The 26,678-nt window shown below is 41.2% G+C and overlaps 1 protein-coding gene across 1 annotated transcript in view; it reads left to right on the top strand.

Annotated features, from left to right (window-relative positions):
* LOC122808373 (upstream stimulatory factor 2-like) overlaps window positions 1-26,433 on the top strand; it is a 240,052-nt gene extending 213,619 nt beyond the window's left edge. The window contains exon 4 of the mRNA XM_044079339.1: window positions 26,278-26,433. Coding sequence (XP_043935274.1) covers window positions 26,278-26,433 — 156 coding nt within the window. The remainder of the gene's footprint in view (window positions 1-26,277) is intronic.
* The last annotated feature ends 245 nt before the right edge of the window (window positions 26,434-26,678 follow it).

The following is a 26,678-nucleotide window of genomic DNA, read 5'->3' as shown; positions in this document are numbered from 1 at the left end:
AACCCTGGGGTATGCTGCTCATTACCGTTCTACTGCTTGAGGTGGTTTCCCCTGTTTTGACTAGGTGGGTTCTGTCAATGAGCCATTTAGCTACCTATCTGGTAACCTGTGTATTGGTGCCTAGCTGAGAGAGTTTATCTGTTATGCCCGAGTGGGGAATAGAGTCAAGGGCTTTGGCCAGGTCAAGGTAGGTAGTGTGCACTGTCTTCCCCTCATCCATGGCTTTGGTGACTGTCTCAAAGAATATGACCATATTTAACTGACATGACCTCCCCTTGATGAAGACAAACTGTATGGGATCAAATGTTGGGAGGTTGCCAATGTCCTTGTTAATGAGGTCCATGATAGTCCGTTCAATGGCCTTGCAGATCAGGCTAGTTAGGCTGATAGTTCTGTAATTTCCCAGATTGGTGGATGCCCCACCTTTGTGCAAAGGGATGGCAGTGGCTGTCCTCCACTCAGCTGGGACAAAGCCAGTACTTGGTCTTTGGTTGAATAGGGCACCTAATGGTGCTGCAAGTTCCTGCCTGAGTTCATGTAGGATGCAGCCTGGGATGTTATCGGGTCCCATGGAGGCTGTATTTTTTGTCTTTAAGAGAGCAGTGTTGACCTGTTCTCTAGATATAAGGGGAAGGGGACGGGTACTGGGAGCATCCTGATTTATTTATGAGGGACAGAGGGGTGAAGTTTTCACTGAATCTGTCAGCCAGCAAGTTTGCTATATCTGTGGCATTTGTATATGTGGTGTTCTTGACCACCAGCTCTGAACAGATCTGGGTGCTTTCTCAGAGACTGCGGACAATGTGAAGAAGGCCTTATGATTGTCTCTAGTATATGCGATCAATTTGGACTCGAAGTTTGCATTGGAGGATTTCACTAGTGCAGTTATTTGCTTGTTCAGACTAAGGAGAGATTGCTTCCATTTGGGCATCTGCTCCTTCTTAGTCCTAGACAGCAATTTTTTCCTTTTATTATAGAGTTTATTACAGATGTCCACCAGACACGTTTAGTCTTCCTTGTGGAGCATGATTTCGTCCTGTCAGTTATTCCTGATTCCATGCATCTATGTAAATGTTAATATAGTACTTTGGTATAGTTTTGTATACTGGTGCCAGTTTCTAGAGAGGGGGAGGGGGCTGTGAAGCTGATTATACCATTCCTCAGGAAGCTGTAATCAGCTGTGGAGAAGTTTTTTTTGTTTGACCCTAGCTAGAGGGGGTCGGGGGAGATGGTGACTTTGAAAGTGACCACTTTATGGTCAGATCTTACCAGGGAGGATGATACTGCAGGTATGCTGCAGTGGTTACTCATGTTGGCTAATACCAAGTCCAAGATATCACCTTTTGTGGGGGGGGTATCAACTAGCTGTTCCAAAGCATTTGCATTGACAAAGTCGAGGACTCTCTGTGCATTTGTGTTCTGGCATGAGTAGTTCTTCCAGTCTAAGTTTGTAGTTAGTCACCCAGGGTCAGGGTAAAGGGTTGAATCGTGAGTCGAAGAGGTCCAGATAGGTGGATTGGGCATCTTGAGTCAGATTTGGGGGCTGGTAGCTAACTGTGATTTTGTATAGGGATCATGTCAATGGTTGACTGCACCTGGAGTGTCTCCTGTGCGTCATACTGTTTGAACAGCCTGGAGGTGTGCATCTTTAATATATATTGAAACTCCACCTTCTTTGGCTTTAATGCCCACAGCTTAGGGTCTGAATGTATGATAGGATGAGTAACCAGTTAAGGCTGGGGTGCTCTCCGCAGCTTTGAACCAGGTTTCTGTGATGCTTGTATTACAAATGTATTAGAACTGTATATCATGTGTATATCAGACTTATTTGTACAGATGTTTGTGTTGAAAATGTATTTGTATAGTGTTTGTGTTTAAAATGTATCCACAGTGTGCTCTACTGGAAGAGAGCGGAAATGTAAATGCACCATTGTAATTGTTTAAATGCATCTGTTTTAACAGAGGAAACTGGAGGGTTAACAGTCCAGCAAACATTAAAAATATCTAAATTAAATTGCTCTTTAGGCTAGCCCATAAAGATGCTTCAGTGCAACTAGATACACAAGTCTGTACTAGGAAGCTTTCTGTGTTGTCTTTGGGGTAAAATAATTGCTACTTTGGAAGCATGAAGGAATGCAATTGTTTTATGATTTCAAGCATCTGCCAAAGATCTGAGCAAAAACCCTTGTATGAGTTTTTTTACAGGTAGATGCTAACAACTGCCAGCTTCAGAAATGGGGGTTTTGCTTGGGAACTAGAAGTTTAGATGATCGGAAATGGTCATTCTGCAAGCTATCCCAGCAGTGATAGTTTAGTGTGTGTGTGTGTGTGTGTGTGTGTGTGTGTGTGTGTGTGTGTGTGTGTGTGTGTGTGAGAGAGAGCATTCTGTCTTGGACTTGACAACAAGAGCCATTCACCACATCTGCCTTGCTGTAGTAGTAAGTTTTTAGGGTATAGTAATTCTCTTAGATACAGTCAGGAATATAGTGAAGCTTAGACAAATAAAGAAAATATCTAAACTGAGCATGTCCTGCAATGTTGTTTCAAATATTTCCTGTGATTTTGAATGGTGATTTTGAACTCTGATGTCACTGTGAATATGTACTGAGTATTTTCTTGTTCTTTTATTATTAATTATTAAATGTATTTAAACCTGTGGCTGATCTGTGTAGAGATATTTAAGTTTTGAGACTAAAGTATTTATTTGGTGGCACTGTGTGGACCACTCCTAATAGCCTTGCTTTTGGTCAAACTACCATTTATATTAATATTAATATTACACAATAAAATTGGATACCGTTTAAGGGCCCTAAAGTAGCTAATAAGGACTGACTGGTGTCAGTGGTAACTACCTTATAGTCTGGGCAGAAGGGGGCATAGCTAGTAAATCTGTGCCAGCCTTTCCCAGGTGTGTGTGTGTGTGTGTGTGTGTGTGTGTGTGTGTGTGTGTGTGTGTGTGTGTGTGTGTGTGTGTGTGTGTGTGTGTGTGTGTGTGTGTGTCAGCTACTTTGGCAGGTACATGAACAGAGAGGTTGAACAGAGAGAATGTTGGAGGTTTTGGCTTGATCGCTCAGCTGAGATCTCCACTCTATAGCTGTGCCAGTAGGGAGTCTTTTTAAGGATCTGGAGGAAGTGGGAGAAACCAGCCCCAGACTGACTGTGGTATCTGTGTGCTCTTAAGGGAAATTGCACTTGATGCAGAGAGATGCATCTGGAAATACTGTGTGTCGGTTATCCTCCTAAAGAACTTCCCCCACCAAGTGCCACTGGTGAGGTTTACGGCTCCTTGATTACTGGTCCATTGGTGGGTCATGATAGCCATACTGGGACAAAGTTACAAGATCTGCTCAGCCTATTTTCTTCGTCATGTTTGCTGGCTTTCAGATTACCAGGAAAATCGAATACGGAGAGCTTAATAGGAGGACACAGTTTTGACATCCAGAAACATTCTTTTGTGTTCTCTGTGGTTCAGTGCTCCTGTGCTCACTTTTGTGTGAGCAGTTTGTGAGATCACTTCAAATAAACTGTCTGTTTGGCTGCATTATTTACGTACGGCCATATTTTCTTCAACGACCTTCCTAGAAAAAAATATATGTTGAGCTTATTTTTTAGTGCAAGGAAAAATAAAGCAGCAGCAAACACTTGGGGTGTGCCTTCCACTTGACATTTTGTAGCATGATTTTATCAATATGGGTATTGCTAAACAAATTTCATCTTGGACCTGGCCACGACCTTTTCCATTTATGTGGCCCATTCGACTAAAATGACATACATCAAACTAGTGGTGCTGCATTGCTTTGCACGAAAAGTTGCCTCATACCTAAATCAAGCCTTATTATCTCCAGGACTGCTCTCATCCCATTAATAAGCCATGTTGGAGCAGTATGTTTTTTCACATCTTTGTTAAAGTACAACTTACATAATGATGAAGGTGCACACATATTAGTAGGAAAAAAAACCACGAGATATCATTATTTTCATGTAGTGTACATGTATGTTTTCTTTTTACCAATTATCGTCCATTCTAGCATTATATGAATTGCTGCCACTTCATATCTTCACTTAAAATTCATGATTCCTCCTGAACATTGCTCTGCATGTATTGTTCCCACAGGTTCCATTTATTTCTGTGATTTGATCCCTCTTTTTTTCTAAAGATCCCACCTCCAATTCCTTTGTCTCCTTGATATTTAATACTAACATTACTGTTGGTTTAAATTTTGATTTCCATTGTCTAGTAATTGCTTTTTGGCAACCAGTGCCATTAAACATAGTAGGGCCTTAATATGTCTAGACATTTCAGAACCTGTGTCCCATCTCCAAAGAATCACTTTCTTAATTGCAACCGTTTGCTTTCCCAATATTTCAAAGTACTCTATAGGGACTTTTTAAAACCATCCTACTTATTACATTTCCAAAGAACACCTTCCAGTTATCTGTCTTTTCCATCACAGCTCCAGCATTTGTTCTCTACCTGAGAAAAAAAATCTCTGCCTGGTTAGGGTATAAAAATACCTATGCAGTTACTTCCAAGCAAAAATCCTAAAGCTTCTGTTCTTTGTTGCATGTTTTGGAGCCTTGCTTGTTCTCCATTTATTCCTTATAAATAGTCTTTGTGGTTGTTCTCCTTAATGACCTACATCCAAAATCCTACACACACATTATTTCTTGAACCCCACCCCCATTTTAAACATCATCCTTTTCAGTTTGGTATATTACCTTCCACTTGTATTATATATACAAGCCTTAACTGCATAACTGTAAAAGTACCCCTTTAGATCAAGTAGCTCTGTTAATGTTAAATGTTTGTCTCCCCTGTACAAAACCACATTGATCGATAGCAACATCTTTGATGTTCTCTTGGCTAGTATAGACATAACTACTTTATAATAATGGGTTAACATTGAAATGGGTCAGTATGAAGCTGGATCGGAGGGGGTCTTGATCTTTAGGTAATACAGTCCCCATGGCTTTCTTTCAAGATGCTAGCATCTCCCCACTTCTTAAAATGCTGTAGAACAAAACCTTCCAGGTCTTGCTCACTTAATTCCCTCTCAACTTCCACTGGAGTACTGTATGTTCCTGGAAAATTCCTTATTGATTAATTATACATCACTGTTTTTATCTCATCCCTTCTTATCTTGGCTATTGGTTGTCGAACCTTTTCTTATAACCTTTGCAGAATTAAGTCTTTATAGGTTCATAGAGCATTACTAGGCTAATGATCCAGGGGGGCTTTCTAAGCCAAGCCAAGTTTTCCCGAAAGAATAACTATTTTCTGTATCCAAGTAGGACATAGAGGGCCAGGCATTTATAAGTTACCTCTGTTCAAAAGAGACTTGGTTGCTAGCTCTGGTATACATTTTCTATTCCAATCAACTGGTCTAGGTTGCACTTAAACTGTCTAGTAGATGAACTCAACTTCACATGGAAGGGAAGTCTGTTCCATAGAAGGGGAAGTTTCTGGGACACATTTCTGTGTTCTGTTTGTCATAGACAAAATTCAGGTCCTTGGATATCTTGTGTTTCTGGTACTGTTTGACTTACAAATATGCAGGAGATTCATAAGTGTGGGGTTTGTGAATGCTTTGTAAGCCAGGCATAAATCACCCCTCAGAAATCTGTAGGAGACTTGAGTAGAAGGAAAGGGCTTTAAGGCAGGTTTGTTATGCCTTGTATTCTTTTTTGTAAGGAACCTCTGAGGTCACTCTAGTTGCTGCATATGCCTGGTCAGGTATATACCGAAGGGGGCATTGTAATCTGACTGGTCTGATAAGGGGCAGAGTACAGTGGGATAATGACCTTCTTGGACCTAGATGCCATGCCCTTATAAAAGGATTTCCTCAGCACTGTGGCCACGTTTCTGTTGAAGGTAAGGCCACTTTCCGTGTGCATATCCAGATCCCTGACCACTGATTTATCTCTTAGGGGCATATTGTCAACATGGTAATTGGCCACAATGGTTGACTTCCCAAAGAGTAAAATTATGCATTTCTCAGCATAGATCATGGCTTTGGCACCATTTGTTAGTCGGAGATGGACCTTCTTAAAGAATGCTAGTGCCTGCAGGGGAATAGAGTACAACCCCCTAGCAGGCAATCATGTAAAAACTTAGCCATAAACCTTCAACATTTGCTTCCATTTCAGATTACTAGATGCCCAAAAGGAGAGGACCCAGTCTGGAACCCTGGGGGACTCCACTAGTGTGACTAGCCTCTTGGTGGAGATGGCCTCACTTATTTTGACCTCCTGGGTCCGATCATTGAGCCAGCTGGCTGTCCAGTGGGTGATGTGTTTATACCTAAATTAGTGAGCTTGCCTATAATGCCTGAGTGGAGTATTGTATTAAAAACCGTGACCAGGTCAAGGTAAGCTGTGTGCATGTCTTGGCTTCATCCAGTGCTTTGGTGACCCTCTCAAAAAATTCCACCAGATTAAATAGTTGTGACCTTCCTTTAACAAAGCTGAACTGCGATGGGTTCAGTGTTTGTAGGTTATCAATGTCCTCATTTGTCAAGTCCATGATGATTCTTTCTATGGCCTTGCATATGAAGCTGGTCAGACTTGTGGGTCCGTAGTTGCCCAGGCCATTTGTTGGACCTCCTTTGTGTAGGGGAATGACTGTAGCCATCCACCATTCCTTGGGAAGAAAACCTGACTTGAGGCTCCAGTTGAAAATGATTCAAGTGGACCACAGAGGTCACGTTTCATGCTATTTTTAAGCATCCTGGGATGTTGTCAGGGCCCATCGGTGGAAAGTTTTTGGCCTTAGAACATGCACTGATGACCTGTTCTATAGTAATGGTTGGGGGGTTGTGGTATGCAGTATTTCCTTTGGACTATCAGGGGGTGGGGGTGGGGGGCTTGAGCTGAACTGTTGTATGTGACCTCCAGATGTGTTAGTGATGCCATTTACAGTACATTCTGTACATTGTTGTGGATTTCCACTGTGGTTACAGACATGGCTATAGAAGTTTGTGTGGTTGTCCTTTGCCTGAGAAGCTGTTTTCATCAGATTTAGCCTTTGAAGTATTAATTAACCCTTTTAGCTGCTTGTTTAGACTGATCAAGGGGCTTTTAGTATGTATGGCTTTGTTCCTGCTATGTTTGGGCAAGATTGTTTTTATTTTGTTGTAGAAACAGTTGATATTATGATTCTACTAGAGTGGCTTGTCTTTTGAGTTTGTCTAATTCTTAATACAAGTGGGTATCAATAGGGCTGTACATAGATTTTTAAATAGCTCAACATATGCTGTTGTGTTTAGTGGGTTTGGGGTGCTTAGATTTACTCAAAATATCGCTCACTAGAAAGAGGTTAGCTTTGGAATAGTTTTTAAAGGTTTTTGGTTTTGTTGGATCCCTGGACTTAATTTTTGCTTCAAGCAGTGTTGCCTTTTGGTCATATCTGACGAGCCAAGACATTACATTGAGTTTTTGCCTTTATTGTTTTTTTTTGTTTCTACTAATCTATATTATTATTCCTATTTTCCTTTGTCTCTGAAATTCTTGCTGTCAAAAACTGCATGCTCATTTCTTTCCGTGCATATCTCCTGCAGCATTGCTGTTTGCACCTACATTTTTAATGTAATTCAATGTTTTTCTCTCTGTCTTGAACCACACAGTCTTGAAAATTATGTATGCCGCGAGATGCTTCAGCTGTGGAACCTGCGGATGTCTCTACCTTGGATGGGTCTGGAGCCGCTGTGCAGGCACCGGCTTCTGAGGGTGTATTCAGGCCTACTGACTAAACCAACGCCATCTTCTTCTTCAAGGCCTAAAACTCGATCCATGCCTGGAAAACAGACGACCAGACTGCATGGTCAGGCCTCTGACTAAAAAACAAATGATAAGAATTGTTTAAGTCCTTATTACTTTAATCAGGGGAAGCCAACCTTCCCCCTCCAAGAGACCTAGGACTGAATTTGCTTATGATTCTTCTGATCAGGATTCTGAAATTTCTGTTTCCTCTGATGACCAGGATTTACCTTTATCTACCTATGATGATTCTAATGCAGAGGACTCTATTCCCTCTGCTTCCCCTCCAGAGTATTTCTCTTTTGGTGAAGTCTTGCATACTCTTAGGGAGCATTTTCACTGGGAAAGCCAGGCTTACTCTGATTCTAAAAAGAGGCTTGGGGATTTCTTACTCCTGTCCCAAAACAGGCCTTTAGCTATCCCCCTGTACTGGACATTGTTGATGATGCCTTTTCAGAATCTAGCTTGGCCCCTGACTCCTTATCTCCTGCTTCCGGAAAACCAGATGGATATTACAGGGTTCCTGACTCTCAAGTTCTTCTTTAAAAATCCTACTGTGGATCCTGAGACCATTTCACAGGGCCTGAGACCATTTCACAGGGGCCTAAGGGCATTAAGGCTACTACTGCTAAAAATCCTACCCCCTCTGATAGAGATTCCAGGGCACTGGATAGAAGGTATACACTTCTGCAACCTTGGCCATTAGGGCCTTAAACTGCCAGTTTCATATGTTAAAGTATCAGCAGCATATTATTCGATTGCTTAAACAGAAAATGATGTTGATTCCTGACTGTGCTGAAAATAAGGATTTACCGGATTTAATGCATTCTGCTGAACAAGTTGGAAAACATGCTTTGCAATGTGGTTTTGATTCACTAGAGGCATCTTGCAGGGTTACTGTCACTGGGTCTGTACGTAGAAGGCATGCTTGGCTTAAGGTGCAATCTTTGCCAGATCATGTTAAAGCTAAATTGCTGGATGCTTCCTTAAACCAGGACTGTCTGTTTGGCAACAAAGCAGAAGAAGTACTTAAAAAGATGGAGGAAAAAGCTAAATCTATGCAAACTGTTAAAGATTTTCTGGAAGTACAGCCTCCAAGATTTAGTAGGCACTGGCCCTTTCCTGCCTCTTCCAGGCCTTCAGTCCAAACCCAGAACCAGCAGAACACCCTGGCTTCAGTCCCAATGTACACACAGGACTAAGCAGTGGGGGGCTCCCACTTTCACAGCAGGGAGTAGTAAGACTTCCCCTATGGTAAACTGTCTCAATGACTTAACTTTTAAAACTTTCAAGCCCTTCTCAACTGACTGCTCCTTTAGGGGGAAAGATTGCTCTGCAGGCAAAAAACTGGGAACTCATTACCCAGGACAAATGGGTTTTAAATATAGTTTCCCAAGGATACAGATTCCACTTCTACACTTTACCAACCCCAAACGGTTGGCCAGATCTACCTCCAAATCAGTGGACAGAGGCTGAAAAGCAAGTTCTCTCCTCTTATGTATATGGGCTATTCAAACTGTCCCAGAAGAGGAAAGGGAACAAGGTTTCTACTCAAGACTTTTCCTGGTGCCCAGAAAAGACAAAACATGGCGTCCTATCCTGGATCTCTCTATCCTAAACACTTTTTTGGTGATCCCAAAATTCAAGATGCTAACTCTTCACCAGTTGCTTCCTATGCTAGGCAAAGATGCCTGGTTGGCAACACTGGATTTAAATGATGCCTACCTGCACATCCCAATCAGGGAGTCTTGCAGAAGATACCTACGCTTCAAAGCAGGCCACATGCACTATCAGTTCTCTGCACTGCCCTTTGGCTTTTCTACTGTGCCCAGGGTATTCACAAAGTGCCTAACTCCAGTCATTGCATTTTGCAGGAAAAGAAATATTCAAATATTCCCATACCTGGATGATTGTCTAATTCAGGCAGAAAGCCAGGACATACTTTTGAATCATCTGGCGTTTGTACAAAAGGTGCTAACTTGTCTGAGGTACACCATAAATGAAGAATCACATTTTGTACTCTGTCAACAAATTGTATTCCTGGGAGCAAGGTTGAACGCAACTTCCCAGATGGCTTTCCTCATGCCAGAGAAACAAGTTCATTTGTCAGCTTACTTCAAACTAATGGTCACAAAAACCCTGCTGTCTGCAAGACAAATACTGCAGGCCTTGGGGTTCATGGCCTCCTTTATTCTCCTAATTCCATATTTAAGACTGCATATGAGGAAACTACAATGGTATCTAAAAAGCCTATGGTGTCAACATTCTCATGATCTAGAAGCAATGATTCCTATCATACCTTGCCTACAGTTAAGAGTTCCTTTGGTGGGCAGAGGCCTGCCACCAAAACAAGGGGCTGCCATTCACTCTATCCCCTGCCGCCCAAACCCTAACAGACGCATCAGACTATGCATGGGGGTCTCACTTGGAAGGGAACACCTTCAGGAATGCATGGATCATGCAATCCCAAATAAAACCAAGACACAATCCTCCAAAGGCAGACGTCCTGTCTGGTGGACCCCAGCCATAAACAAACTATACAATAGAAGGAGGAAGCTACTACATGATAGAGCAAAATCCCAAAAAGGGAAGGCATCTCTGATCAGTATTAGCAAAAAACTATGGGCACTCATAAAATCGTCTAAGGCCAGCTTCGAGGGAAAAATTGCACAGGACACTAAGGATAATCACAAGGCTTTCTTTAGTTATGTTAGGAACCTGGGTGGGAATTCCCAGATATGCTCAGAATTAGTCCAAAATGGCAAAAAATACACCGAACCCACAGACATTGCCAACATCCTAGCTGACAGGTTCAGTGCAAACTTCTCCCCCCCCCCACCAAAAGGACTAATATCTATCCCAGCAGAGTGCTGCCCCCCTGACATCTCAGATGCTCAGGTAAGAGTTGCCCTCTCCAAAGCAAGAAACACAGCATCAATGGGACCAGACGGCGTCCCGGGCTGCGTCCTACATGAACTCCAAGAAGAGCTAAACCCAAACCTAAAACTACTGTTCAGTCTCGGCCTTACTACAGGATATGTACCCAAAGAGTGGCGTACAGCAACAGTGGTCCCTCTCCACAAAGGTGGTGCCTCAACGGATCCTGGAAACTATCGCCCCATAAGGATCATCATGGACCTTATAAAGATATTGGGGACCTACAGACACTGGATCCTACCCAGTTCGGCTTTGTTAAGGGCAGATCCTGCCTCTTAAACCTGGTTGATTTGTTTGAAACAGTCACCAAGGCCATTGACAAGGGGAAGGTGGTCCACACAGCCTACCTGGACCTCGCAAAAGCCTTTGATACAATACCTCACTCGGGCATTATAGATGAGCTTAAATATAAACCCCTATGTCACTAGATGGGTTGCAAACTGGCTCAAGGACAGAACCCACATGGTTAGAATAGCTGGAGCCATGTCAGACTCCAAACCAGTTACAAGTGGCGTCCCACAAGGCTCAGTCCTGGGACCTCTCTTGTTCGGTATATATTTCTCGGAGGTACAGGCCAACATGGAAGGACTGTGGCTGACCAAGTTCGCAGATGACTGCAAACTGGGCGCCATAATAGACTCTCCAGCCGACACAAGCATCCTCCAAAAGGGCCTCATAGAAACAGACAGCTGGTGCCAGAGCCATGGCCTCAAGCTAAACGCCAAAAAGTGTATAGTCATCCCCTTTGGCAAAAACAAAGTGCCCACAAATTACCACATAGGTGGTAATACATTAAGTACAGAAGAAGTAATTAGGGACCTGGGGACCCAAGTTGATAGCAATCTCTCATTTGACAACCACGTGGCCAAAGTGGTTAGAAAAACATTTTATATAGCCCACCTAATCATGAAGGAATTCACATCTAGATCAGGGGAGGTCATCGAGCCTCTTTTTACTCATCCCTCATCAGGCCCATAATTGAGTACAATGCCCCTTTTGGGATGTACCTTACCAGACACCTGCAGCAACTGGAAAGACCCCAAAAGTACCTCACCAAGAGGATCAAGGGACTCAAACAGATGCCGTATGCTGCCCGGTTAAAGAAACTCCAGCTCTACTCAGTGGCATACTGCCTGCTCAGAGGCGATCTGTGCCTGACGTATAAAGCCATGTCCAACCCGGAATTAATGGACATGCTGCACCTCAGAAAATCCAAATCCCATCGAGCTACGCGCTCGAGGGACTTGAACCTCAGCACTGAAATAAATAGGACATGCTGGAGGGACAGATTCATAACCCAGAGGCTCCCTTCACTCTGGAATACAATCCCAGTCCAGGTTAGGCAGAGTCCCTCATTGACTCTCTTCAAGAGGAATCTTGATGAGTGGATGGGAGATCGTAGGTTTACCCCGGGTATCACTTCTGTGTCACTGTTAGACAGAGGCACAGTATACTAACCTCAAAAAAGGGCATAGCAAAATTAATTTAAAATGGGTGGCGAAAGCCATACACACTCTGGCTAGGCTTATAAATGCCCTAGGGCAGATAGCCTAGTATGAACCTATGAACCTAAGTGCATTCAGGGCAAATGGAACCCAAGTCAAATGCACCTGCACATCAATCAAAAAGAAATGTTAGCTGTACAGAATGCTCTGACAGCCTTCAAGGACCGCGTTCTTCCAGGACAAGTAATGGTAAAGACGGACAACACCACTGTTTATACTCTCTCTGCAGGCTAGCCATGGCTCTGTGGAACACACCCTTGAGCTACCAAGTGCACCTACAGGCTCAATTCCTGCCAGGAAAGCCAAGTACACTGGCAGATGAACTAAGCAGAAATCTCAACATGTTGATAAACAAATGGGGAAGCCCAGGTATAGACCTGTTTGCGTCCCCCCAGAACTACCAGTTGGACAAATTCTTCACAAGGACTCCCCACAAACAAGCTTGGAAAGTGGATGCCCTGTCCTTCACATGGAAAAAATCTGTCAGTTTATGCCTTTCCTCCTCTGCCTCTCCTCTCTAAGGTTCTACTAAAGATCAAACAGGACAAACCAAGGATGATACTGATTGCACCAGACTGGCCACGCCAACACTGGTACCCCCTCTTGTGCAGTGTCACTGCTGCGACCATGGCACCTGCCTCAGACCCCTACCCCGCTGTTCCCAGCAGGAGGGCCAGCTTCTGCACCCTCAACTTCAAACCCTGAACCTGGCAGCTTGGCTAATTACCTCATCTCTCCGTTACCATCTCTCAGTAAACAAGTGTTGGATGTCATTCTGGAGGCAAGGAGGCCTAGTACTGGAAAATCTTATGCTGAAAAATGGAAAAGATTCTGTTCCTGGAACCAAACTCAGCGGATGGGCAAAGCAATGCCCAATTTACCTCAGATTCTTCAATACTTAACTGAGATGCTTCACAAGGGCCTTTCCTTTTCTTCCATCAAAATTCATGCCTCAGCCATTTCAGCTAATTACAACACAGAACCACCCCTCTTCTCTCATCCACTGCTCAAGCAGTTCCTCAGAGGGGCCAAAAACTTAAGACCACCCAGGAGAGCCCCAATTCCAGCCTGAGACCTTAACTTTGTCTTGGAAAAACTCACTCTACCTCCTTTTGAGCCAGCTGCAAATGCAGAGTTAAAATTCCTTTCTTGGAAAACAGCCTTCCTTTTAGCCATCACTTCAGCAAGAAGGGTTTCTGAATTACAGGCCCTTATGGCAGTGGAACCTTTTTATCATCTTTCATGCGGACAGGGTGTCCCTCAGGACCAATCCCTCTTTCATGCCCAAAGTAGTATCCAGTGTGGCTCCTAATCAGTCCATTCATTTGCCAACCTTCTTTTCTAACCCACAGAACAAAGGGGAGCATGTAATGTACACAGACAACTTAGATTTTACTTGGACGGGACTAAACCTCTCAGGAAATCTGAACAGCTGCTGGTGGCATTTGCTGCAGGGGCAGAGAGGAAGGCCATTTCAAAGCAAACCATTTCTAAATGGATAGGCCATTGCATTCATTTCTGCTATAAGCACCATGGAAAACCTATCCCACAGGGGATAAAATCACATTCAACCAGTGCTGCATCTACCTCTACAGCCTTTCTCAGAGGTGTCCCTACCAGGGACATCCTAGAAGCTGCTACCTGGAGTTCTGTACATACTTTCACCAAGCATTACCATTTGCCAATTTTCTCTAAATCCAGAGCTGGCTTTGCCACTGCAGTCTTGAAGGGCCTTATAGCTGGTCCTAATTCTATCTAATTTCCTCCTCTCATCCTTAGCTTTTGAATCTACCCAAATGTGATGACTGCAACAGTGAAACACGAAGAACATAGTACAGTTGTGTACACTTACCATAAATGTAGATGTTCGAGTGTGTTCACTGTTGCAGTCCTAGTTATTCTGCCTCCAGCCCCCCGACTTCTATTGGCTATACCTCTATTCTTGCTTACTATGTTTAAAGCTTTTTGGTGTATTTGCTTTTTTGTTGGAGGTGTAACCTTGTATATATAATTGCTTCCCATTATGGGGGCACCTGATATCTGGGGCAAGAAAAACTGATGTAATGGCGTCGCCTGCATGCTTTATACCCCTGACTACCTGACGTCATGGAAGATGAGACAGCAACTGACGCAGGACCCAAGACTTTGATAATCAGGCCGACTGAGGGCTACTGCAAGCAGATAACCCAAATGTGATGACTGCAACAGTGAATGCACCCGAACATCTACATTTTATGTTAAGTGTACACAACTGTATTTTCTTCAGTAAGTATTTTGAGGACTCGGACACTGAATAAGTGACGAAAGTTTTTGATTTTTGGCTTGACAGCCTTGCCCTAAACACATCATTTCCTTTCCACAGAGACCATTTTCCTCCATGCAGAATGATGTCTGCACTGCTGCATATTGTGATTTAGCTGTGTAACGTTTCTGTGCTGGTTAGCTTCCTCAGGGCACACTTCAGGCATGGATAAATGCTAATGACTCCTTACTTAGGAAAATGTTCTCCCTGCATGTTAACATGGTGCTACTCGTCGCATTTTAATCATGTGCAAAGGTGTAAAAAGGACTGCATCATCTGCATTGTATTCCTCCTTGATCAGTTAGTTCATTGGCAGTTTTAATGATTTCTTTTTAAGAAATCCTTTTAATACATAGTGACATTCCTAACTTATGGCTGGGAAGGGTATGTTCTTGGTTAACATGATGAATACTTTTGAGGAGCCATACTTCTTTTCCTGCCTCTTGGCATCTAGAGTCCAAAGCAAGGAGCTGATTTGAGTGAGTTAGAAGCAGAAGTGAGAGTAATGTGCAGCAAAGATGGCTAGAATGGTAAGAGACATGATGCTGGCCTCATTTTAAATTGTGGTGTAGTAGTGCTCATATTAAGAAAAAAGCTGAAATGTTACTGATATCTTTATAAAAGTGTGGGGATTATTTAAATTCATTGGTAGGTGCATGTGTGCGTGAATGGGTGTGCCTTCTGTGAAGGTTTGGCGTCGGGCTGGCAACTCTGCACCTTAAAAACCACTGCCAATCATTAGCGGACCAGAGTTCTGTTGTGGCGACCCCTAACTGGGAAAAGCTGAAAGAAGAAGACTTACAGTGTAGGGGTAATGACAGGTAAACTGCATTTTACTTGTGTGATCAGGGTGGCCCTTATTTAGAACTTTCCAACTTCCAGAGAAAACAGGCTCTTAGATGTGTAACTCTTGAGTCGTTCATTGATTGTATTGAACAACTGGTTGAAAAGGGCACTGAAGGAGGGGTAATGCAAACTCCAAGAATGTAAAAAATATAACATTGTGTCAATAATGAAAATCATTAAGTGATTGTCCAGTCTTTCATAACTTTTTTTTTAGTTCAGCATGGGTGCCAAGATAATGGTTTTGGTTTTGATTCTATTAAAAGTAATTTCAATTTGTAGGAAATAGCCATGATTCTGGAAGTACGGAGTTAAGGGTAGGAGCAGAGACCCGACTTCTCAAACACTGAAGTCTTCCTTTGAAGTATTGATCCATCTCAGTGTGTAATGGTGTTGAAATATTCACTGTCTGTTCTTGGTAAGACAAGTAGTAAATGAAAATAAAGTGCCCAAGGATAGGACCATATAGAGCATCCGCAGAATGTAAGGTAGAGAAAATCGGGGCAGAGTCCCTTGAATTTTCTGCTTCTGTTCCTGAGGTCGTTGGCAAACATTTGGTTAATAGACTTGGAAAAAGTATTATTTACTTATGTAATTCTTTCTGACCGCACTTCACAATTTAGAGTGTGTTCACTAAAAACTTTTGTAACTATCCACTAACTAGGTGCAAGTATCTGTTTTCAGGGCTGATTCGAGTAGTCTTAATGAAAGACTTTTTGGAATCAACAGCAAATGCAGATGGACGCTGAAGGAAGCAAACTCTAAACACAAGAAAAAAATAATTAGCAGCTTGCAGGCATAATCCATTGTGTCAAAGTGCATCATGTAGCTCATGAGGTGGCACTTTAAAAATGCTGTGTTTAACTTTGGGTAAATTATTGTAAACTAAGAGCATTAGTTACTTCAGGTGCACTTAACACTGGTGAATATAGTATTGTAACTTTACCAGTGGTCGATATTTCCACTCTGATTTCTTCACACAGTACTCCATTTTGTGTGGTTTTCGGCTGAACAATGCAAAGCATTGCAATAAACAGATTGTTTATAATTTAAGCAAAGATGAGTATGCAGCACTTGATAGTTTGAGTAACAATGATCAGATTGTCATTAGGCCACCTGACAAATGCGGAGCCATTGTTATTCTAGATAAACAATATTATGAAAATGAAATACAATTAATGTTAAATGACAGAACCTACAAGTTAATCGAAGGCACACAGTTGAATAAGATCATCAATAACATGCATAACAATTTATATGATTTATTAATGAGTGAAGTTATTGGTCCTGATCTATACAAATATTTTCTTGTAGAATTACCAACTATTCCCACTTTTAGGGGTCTCCCTAAAATTCTTAAGAATGCTATCATCTCTAAGATGAGGCCCATTATTTCAAGTAGTGGATGGTTAACAGAACCACTCTCAATATATGTGGAGAAACAGCTCAAAGATGTGGTATTTATTAGTAATACGATAATTAGAGATACTCAGGAGCTCCTTAAAACATTTTCAGAGTGTATACATGATATAACTGACTTATCTGACATCCTGCTTGTGACGCTAGATGTCAATTCTCTGTTTACAATGATACCTAATGATGGAGGCCTTGAATATCCAAGGCAATTAAGTGCAAGGAATGTCACAAGTGCAATTATGATGAGATGTATGTTATTGCTAGAACTGATTTTAGAGAATAATGTTTTCATGCACAATGACTAGTATTATTTACAGACAAAAGGGGTAGCGATGGGAACGCCTTGTGCGAACTCTTTCGCCAATCTGGTTATGGCCCAATGGGAGAAGACACATATCATAGATACAGAATATGGCAATAATATCGGGTACTACAAAAGGTTTGTGGATGATGTCTTCTTCCTATGGGAGGGCAATGAAGCTGATTTATGTGTATTTATTGAATACATCAACCAAACAACCGACTTCTAAAAATTTGAAGGGAAATGGACCAAATCAGAGATTGAATTTCTGGATGTGTTTATTAGTAAGGAAAATGGAAAATTTACAACTACGTTATACAGAAAGAGTTGCAGGAAAAATAGGCCTTCTCCATCGCACAAGCATGCACCTCAGACATGTATATCAGAATATAGTTATAAACCAAGGAAGGAGGATACCTAATTTGACTAGTGATGATGCCAAATGTGAACAAACTTTAGAACATCTGAGAAATGAATTTGAGGGGATATTCCACATTCCGCACATGAAACGGAGGTATTGAAGGATTCAACAATGGTTGATAGAAGAGGGAAGGGGCGACCATATTTTTAGAAACAACAATATACATACTATAACATCGACTTAGGTAGACAGACAAGTTACCAATACACAAATAAGATTGAATATACCATATTCAAATAACAATACAGATGGGAATAGTCATTACTAAAAATTGGGCTATTCTGACTACCAATAAAGAGATATGCACCATTGTTGGCCATCGACCAAGGTATAGTTACAGCAATAGCAAGTCCTTAATATGGCTACTATGCTATGAAGAGACCAAAGAGAGCAGAGTAACATCAGATGGACTAGGAACTTTTCCTTGCAGGAACTGTAACCAATGCTCATACATGTCAGGCTCCAATAGTTTTATACATCCAGAGAATGGTAGGGCATACACTTTCAGGCACTATGCAGACTGCAAATCTAGTGACTTGATATACCTAGCCAGCTGTGTGAAATGTACCAGTTATTGTATAGGTAAGACTAATCGAACCCTAAGAGAAAGGGCAAGGGAACATATCTATGCCATTAACCGTTGAAAATGAGACTAATGCTTTGGCCAAACACACATTAGGCCATGATTTGAGCCACAAATTTAAGTTCATGGCAATAGAGTTGGTTAACAAAAGCAAAAGATTGGGAAATTTAAAGAACTACACAGAGCGACAAGAAACAAAATGGATAATCAGGATACAATCTGACAAAGGCAAGGGCTTAAAATGAAAGGGTATCAAACCTTTTCTAAAGGATAGACCCTTGAAGCATTCAGTATGCATATTTAAGAAATAATTACTATATATATATATATATATATATATATATATATATATACATATATATATATACATATATATACTGGAGTGAACAAATACTTTTTTTCATACATTTTTATTATATACTGAATTCACTGTATTGCAAGTATATTGCTTCCAATAACATCTTTTAGCAGTTTGTAAGCAGACTTAATAGTATTTATATCTTAATCATGAAGTTATGAAACTGTTTCTTGAAATGTACATAGTTTTTAAATGAAATGATCATATAAATATTTAAAAAAATGTATTATATTTTATTACATAGTCATTTTTTATATTATGGGTTTTAATTACTAATTTATGTACATATTTCATAAAGTCAAGATATTAGAAACATTAAGTAAGTAGATGCTACCATCTAGTGGCAAATTTTGATATGGCTAAAGAATTGCAATACAAGTTTTTTTGGCGCCTTTTTTCATATTTAAATGGCAAAGTAATGGTATTGGATATGTTTGAAGAAGGGTTTGGAAGTAACCCGAAAGCGCTAACTGTTTTTAACTTCTGTTCTGAATAAAGGATTATAAATTGAAGAGCTGTAGGGTGGCACCTGGCGTATTTTACAGGATATTGTTGCATTTGTGCTTATGCTGCAGGTACCTTCGCCCCCAAACTGCTTTTGGATTTATTGAATGCCAAAATATTGTTGAAAATATAAATTTTAACTGTATAAAAAAAAATACCCAAAAAGTATTTGCTGGGGCTTTTGTCTCCCCACACCCCCTGCTTTATTGCTCTACCAGGATGTAAACTATAAACAGGTTTTACGAGTACAGTGAGGTAGAATAACCATTTGAAGGATACAGCGATACTTTAAGAACTATTACATTCTTTTCTGCATTTTATTCGTTTTGAGACAGTCTGTGTTTTAGATAGGTACACAAAATGCTCCTGCTTTTTTACTTAAATTTTATATAATCTAAAGTGCTTTAACATGGTCAAATAAATTTTTACCTGTCTAACATAATTTTATATTAGTACTGTGCATTACTTCCCTCAGACTTGGAACAACTATGAAGAACTTAATAAAATGCATGTAATTATGCCGTACATGAATTAATGTTTTGAAATATAGCACACTACATTGCAGACTTGCTTTGCATGTTTCCTAACCAGTACACAGTCGAGAAAATAATGTTAACCAATAAAACTCGGCATGTGTCAGGGATGTTCAGATAAGTAAAGCAAATTATACCATGACCCCCCCATTAATATTCCAAAACGTGCACGCTGATTGGCCAGCGTGCACGTTGTAAATCGACTTATACTAATGGAAAAAGGTCCGGTCGCCCGGACTTTTTCCATTAGTATAAGTCTCTTTTAAAACACTGTCTCGCTATGTTAAAAGAGTTTAACATAGCGACACAGGTTTAAAAAAAGCAATGGAGATCTCCATTGCTTTTTTTAAAGCTTTCTCGCTATGTTAAACTCCTTTAACATAGCGACACAGTGTGTAAAAAGCAACGGAGATCTTGCTTTCTCCATTGCTTTTTTTTAAACCTGTCTCGCTATGTTAAATGGGTTTAACATTGCGAGACAGCTTTAAAATAAGCAACGGAGATCTCCGTTGCTTATTTTAAAGCTGTCTCGCTTTGTTAAACCCATTTAACATAGCGGGACAGGTTTAAAAGCAATGGAGAAACAAGATCTCGTTGCTATTTACTGACTTATGTTAAATGGGTGTAACATATCGAGACAGCTTTAAAATAAGCAACGGACATCTCCGTTGCTTATTTTAAAGCTGTCTCGCTATGTTAAACCCATTTAACATAGCAAAACAGTAAAAAGCAACGGAGATCTTGCTTTCTCCGTTGCTTTTGGCCACAGCTGTGATGTACTGCTTAGGCATGCGCAGTACATCAGAACTGCCGCGGATACCAGACAGCTGCGGAAGGGCAGCAAAGAGGCATTATATAATGCCATTATTGAAGAAAAGAAATTATTTATTTTCTTAAATAATGTCATAGTATAATAGCAATAACCCACTTCTGGGTGTGGGTAATGCAGGATTTACCCACGGTTGTCTTTGTTTGGTCCCTCGGGCGAACCACGCCAACCGTGGGTAAATCCCGCATTGCCCAAACCCAGGCGTGGCTTATTGCTATATTGATAGTTGCCTTCTTTTTATCTTCGGCTACTTACTAACTGCTTACTGGACATGTGTTTCAGTACATTCTGTGTCACTTTTATATCTGTTTGTAAATACGAGATAACTGCACAGTTTGTTTAACCAGGGTAGTTTTTGTTGTCTTGTAGTAATATCCTTCAGATTTCGTTTTTGGAAGTTTTCTTTGGTTTGGAGTGTACCATGTAGGATTTTTATTTTCCATCTTTAAACTTGCAGTGTTTTTAGTATATGAGATGTTACAGGACATAAATATGGAGAGAAAGGAGGAGGTTAAGGAATTTTTACTGCATTTTCATTATTTTATCTGTCTGGTTTTGCAGAACTTTCTTTTAGGGAGACTAGGTAGGTAGCTGCTTAGAAATAAAGGTTAGATTTGAAAGGTAATGATGGGTCTTTGCCCATTCTTGGAAGGGGAAGATGTTTCTGAATTATGTCAGTTGCTTGTGTCAGATTGATTTTGTTTTAAAGTGAATCACTTTTAGTACCAAATCCTCATTCTGCTGAACTGCTACAGATAAGGCTAAAATGAGAGATAATGGCTCCAGAAAAGTAACTTTTTGTACTGCAGATCATTGGCATTCAACCATCGCTCTAAGCCAAACATTTTTTGTAAACATCAGATCTGTGGTTACTAACAGCACATATTGATTGGACTGCCAGACATCCCTTGTTTGTCAGAAACCTGTCACATGTTTGTTTGTGTTCCCTGCTGCTGGGGAATGGGGAGACTGCAGCAGTTTAAGTAAAGCCTTAACTTCCTCAACTTTCACAGGAACTGCAATGTGCGGATACAGTGTGTGCTTGTAAGTTGAAGCTTGTGACTTTTTAAAAGGCTGACATGTGTCTGTACTCTAGTTAAAGTTTGGTTGACTTCGCTTCTTCTGCTGAAGCTTTAAAATACTTGTTTTTTACAGGATGACATTAATATAAATGAGTAAATTATGCAGGACCACTTGCGTGTGTATGTATGTATACATTTATATATGTGTGTGGGTTTCTATACGTATATGTTATCTGAAGATGTGCATGTGATTGTATAATTTGTAAATTAACACATATGCCCGTGTAAGAGTATTTGTATATATGTGTATATATATTAGCCGGCGTGAGTATGCTAAACAAGTTTTGTTTTGGTAAGTATACTTGTAACAAAAGCGTGCTGAATCATGTCCGGAACAGTTGCTTTCATGCACAGAATGTGAGTGTCTGGTATGCCCGAGTGTACTTTTACATGTTTCTGTTGCAGAACCCAACTTTAACTTAAGACACAGCTTAGGTTCACAGTTCAGTAGGTTATTAGCCAGGTGGCTTGGGTGACCATATAGAGCCTAACCTTGCAACTCTGGGTCTAGTGAGTAGATTTGCTATTCTGCCCACTGAGGGTCCTGTTGCTTACCCAGGGAATAAATTTATGTGTACCCATCTAGTCAGCAGTTTGAATTTGAAGAAAGTCAGTGGGTTACATTTTTTTACTTTAAGGGGAGCATGTTCCATAAATAATTTTTGGGCAAGGTGTTATTTTTGTTGCTTTGGATGTTCAGGTCTTTGGGAAGAGTGTTTTTAGTACTACCACTGTGGTACAGCGGTAGCGTTGTTACCTCACAGCAAGAGGTTCTCCTGTTCGATTCTCAGCTGGAGTGCCTTCTGTGTGGAGTCTGCATGTCCTTCCTGCGGTCGAGTGGCCTCCGAAAGACATGCATGAATGGGCGTGCCTTTGCTAAAGGTTGGGTGTCAGGCTGGCAACTCGGCACCATAAAAAAATCGACTGCCAATCATTAGCGGACCGGAGTTCCGCTGCGGTGACCCCTAACCGGGAAAAGCCGAAAAGACAAACAAACCACTATGTCTGAGGTGGATGAGGTCTGATAAGACAGGATCTTTCAAAGTCCAGAAGGTGAGGAGAGATTATGATGTCGGCACGGGTGTGAGATGTAGAAGAACAAGAGGGCTTTTAGTCTCTTGGTAGCTAAGGGAACGTACCCTTTGATTTTATTTATTTATTTTTTTTTGTTAAGAAAACACTTGTCTTTCTATTTGGCAAGTGGCTTTGGAGCAGTACATTGGTGCATTTTATTCTGTGACTGACCTGAAAAGGGAAGATTAGAGAGTGATGTCCTTACACCTGGAAAATATACCCCTAGTAACCTAGAACAAATTTCCTAATTATAACTGGCATGAGGATAAAATGGTAGTTCATTGTCAGTGAAGGACTATACCAGTCTTTAGTGGGGTGCAGTTTATGGTGTAGTCAGTAATTAATATATACCCTTGTTTCTCAAAGGCTACTACACTACATTTTTTGGCATTAAGTTTAAGGCCATGATTGGTACAGTAAGTCTCTGGTTCTGGCAAGTCATTATTGGAGGATATGCATATCCGTGGGGGATTCAGTCATAACATCCACTGAGTTTTTTGCCAAATTGTTAATTTATCAGTTTTGGCAGTTATGTAATAGCTTCACAAGTATTTTCTCATATTAATCCAGCATAATTAGAGCTGGAACCCAAAGTGATGTACATGTCTGCTGCCAGCATATTAATATTAATGCTGTAAATAAGTTTAGGGCAGCCAAATGTAATTTTTTCAAATAATGCTTTAAAGTTCACTTTTATTTTTACACAAAAGTGTCTGTATGCATAAGGATACAAAATGCAAAGGTGCGTTTGCAGTTTTTGTGTAAAAACAAAAGATTGGTCCTATTCATTCAGTCCATCTGATCCACCTGTTAAGTCCTCAAGCTCCTTGCCATGTCCTACTCCGCAGCATTAGTGCTCCAGCTTGTTGCCACTTTAAGGTTTTCTCTCTGATCATGCACTAATGTCCAGAGTTTTTTCAGGTCGTCTTTGCTGCCATTGTGAACAGCCATAGGTCTCCCTAGCTCAGTGCTCTACCACCTAATTTTGTACTACTTGCTCTTCTGTCTTGTGCCTTCTTTTCTAATTCTTCCTTAGTGTGTCTTATTTTAATATATCAAAGCTACTACTTGTAAACTGTTGTAGCCCCTTTTTTCCTCCCTTTCTTCCTGTTGGCGTTTTACACTTTTATACACACACGCGCGCGCACACACACACACACACACACACATGTATATTGTATATATATGTGTGTGTGTGTGTGGTTTAAACATGGAACAAGAGGAGTTTTAACAAGTGCACCAACTGTGGTTACACAATACTCCCCCCAAGAGACTCGTGATTTCTGCATAGTATGCTTCAGGGTGGTTCGCCTGTCCAAAAATTGTGACATTTGGTCCTAGGGCATTGCAGGACAGAAGGAATAAATTACTTCTTTAGGGGACTTTGCCCTCAGATCTAAACTTTTCAAAGTCCAAGATATTTGCTGACAAGTCAAAAGCTGGAGATTCAGAGTTTAAGTAGAGGCATGCTGATGAACTGTGGACACTCTTTGGCTCCGAAAATGCAGATTGGGTCTATTTATGGCCAGAGCTTTGACCTACACTCCTCTGCAAGATCTGAAGATTCCAGAGTCAGTATTGATACAGGACATTTCTCCAAAAAGACCAGCTAAATGGTCTTCATCTGAGAGTGAACCTCCTGATTTATCTCTTAATCTTCATCCATTTCTTCTTTGAGATCCTTCAGATCCTACAAGAGTACATCAGAAGGGGACCTGGATTGTGTAATAAGGAGTTTCCTAAAGATGCAGATTGAGATGGGAGTCTAATCATTTCCTTCAGCTCTAAAGGCCTTTGGTACAAGTCCTGTTCCTCCATTGCTCCCTTCCTTGGTGCACATCTCTGCCGAAGTGGTATTGGAGCTGATTGCCAACCCTGGGCTTGGCCCCTTGGTGCTGACCTAGGCTCCTGTCTTGACATTAGAGGTGTTGGTTCCAACACCCTTGACTCTAATGCAGTAGAGGCCGAGGCAGCCTCAAGATCAAAGAGGGTTGTGATGAGGCTTCAGTTCCATTTTTTTGGAGTTCTCCTGCAGCTCCATTGGTGGTTTTAGAAACTTTGGCATTTGAGTCATTGGTTCCATTCTCCTCTTCAAGGCCTTCCACCTTCTCCAATTTGGAGATTCTGTCTTTGGCTCCAATCATTTCTTCTGTAGGGGAATGGATCTGGTTGCTGAGGAGGCATCCGTGGATACAGTGGAGGGTGGAGCAGCCTTCCAGGTTATGGGGAAGGATGATTTCCCTCTCCACAGAAAGTGGAGAGACCATTTTTTGATCAACTCCACCCCAGGGCGCTGCTTCTTGCCTTCTTCCCATCAGGCATCCTTTGATCTGAGTCAGGTTGTGGGCCTCAAAATTATTGCTGTTGTGGGCCTCAAAATTATTGCTCAACAGCAGGCAAGTCCTTTGAGGAGTCTGATCACCCCACCCCCCACATTGAGGTGCCAAGAAAGAGGATCTGCAGGAGGAGTCTCATAGATACCTTGCTAGAGTATGTCACATCAGATACCAACTCAAATGATAGGGAGGGGTCCACCCAGTAACCAAATAAAGACTTCTCCTTTGGTGAAATTTTGGAGCTTATGCGACACAGGGGATATTGGTCCATAGGTTTTATGCCTGTGGCTTGACTGAATCTATTTCTTGGTCCCTTCTGCAGATTAGTTAATTCATCTAGTGGTAATGAGGTTGTGGCAGGACCCAGACATGTCCAAGATGGTTCCAAAAAAGCCAAGTAAAGTCCTTAATTCTCTCCAAAGGACAGGCAACACTGAGTGAAGTCCCCTTTTATAGTGGCAGCAGCTGAATAAAAGCTGACTGATTTTAGTTTTTTGTCCTTCCTCCTAACAGAGTCATAGATGAGGGATAGATTAGGTAAGCAGGTGTATACTTTGGTCACCTTTGCTTGAAGAGCTGTGATCTATGCTGCTTGAATAAATCAGTTCCATAGGAATATGTCTGAGCAAGCCCTAACTTCTCTGAAAGGAGTCCTTACATCTGAGTCCAGAAAACAACTAGAGATGGCTCTGGCAAGCATGTCCAACACACCAAACGTATTATGCAACTTATGCACAATGCAACAGATGGAGCCGCAAGGGCAGCCAGAGCTGGTATGACTGAGGATCCAGGGCTGAGTGCATCTTTGTAACTTTGCAGACCAGTTTAAGGCTTTATCCACCAATACCCCCCTTTGACAGATCTTTGTTTGGTCCATTGGTGAAAGAGAAAATGCAGAATTGAAGACAAGATGCTCTTTGCATTGGAGTGAAGTTCAAGGCTGTACAAAGATGATGTAGTTGGAACCAAAAGAAGCCTAGGTCACTCTTATTTAGGAAAACTAAGGATCAGCAATGTGAAGCATCTTCTGGCACAGGCTGCGCCTTTAACGGATGCAGGTCCAGGAGCAGAGGAGGTCCAGAAAACACTGATATCACTGACCTGAACAATTTTGTTTTGCATTTGTCTATTTGCATTAGTAGCCTAGTGGCTAAGTCTCTGTAGTAGGAACCAGAGTGCTACAAACCGAGATGAGTTCCAGCTAGCAGATTATTAATATGCATTTTTAACAGGTTTGTTAGATTGATTTATTGCTTGACTGATTGCAAGCTAAAAAAAATTCTGTTGCCTACTAGTTTTGCAGTCTTGGGGAAGCTTCTGCTTCTGATTCATTTTACTTTAAGTTTTGAGTACGAACTGTGTGTTGTGAATGTCTGTACCTCTTTGGGAACACTTTAGTGTAATTTGTGTAAGATATTTCAGTTGAGAGGCATGATGCACACACACAGTAAGCACATAAATAGTGCTTTAATGAGAAATGTTTTTCTCTCTCTAACAGGTGACATACAGAGTGGTCCAGGTGACAGATGGCCAGTTGGATGGTCAGAGTGATGCAGCTGGTGCAGTCAGCGTAGTGTCTACGGCAGCCTTTGCAAGTGGGCAGCAAGCTGTCACTCAGGTGGTAATGACTTGTCTTATGTTTAACAGGTTTTGAAAGTGTCTCGCACTATGCATATTATGTATGTATATTTTGTCATTGGCATTGTTTGTTTTGGTTTGGATGTTTCCGGATAATCAATCATCTGAACCATGAAAGAGAAGCAGTGACATCAGAAAGTTCAGTGAGGGAAATGAGAGTGAAATAGCAGTATGCTGTCGTATGCATAAATAAAATAGTGTAAATGCAGTGAGCATTTTATATTTACCTGACTCATCAGCAAAAGAACCAGTTCTTATAGG

The sequence above is a fragment of the Protopterus annectens genome, chromosome 8.part0 (assembly GCF_019279795.1).
Source record: "Protopterus annectens isolate FY-2018-M chromosome 8.part0, PAN1.0, whole genome shotgun sequence".
NCBI classification, from domain to species: Eukaryota; Metazoa; Chordata; order Ceratodontiformes; family Protopteridae; genus Protopterus; species Protopterus annectens.
This window is presented reverse-complemented; position numbering and strand designations above follow the sequence as displayed.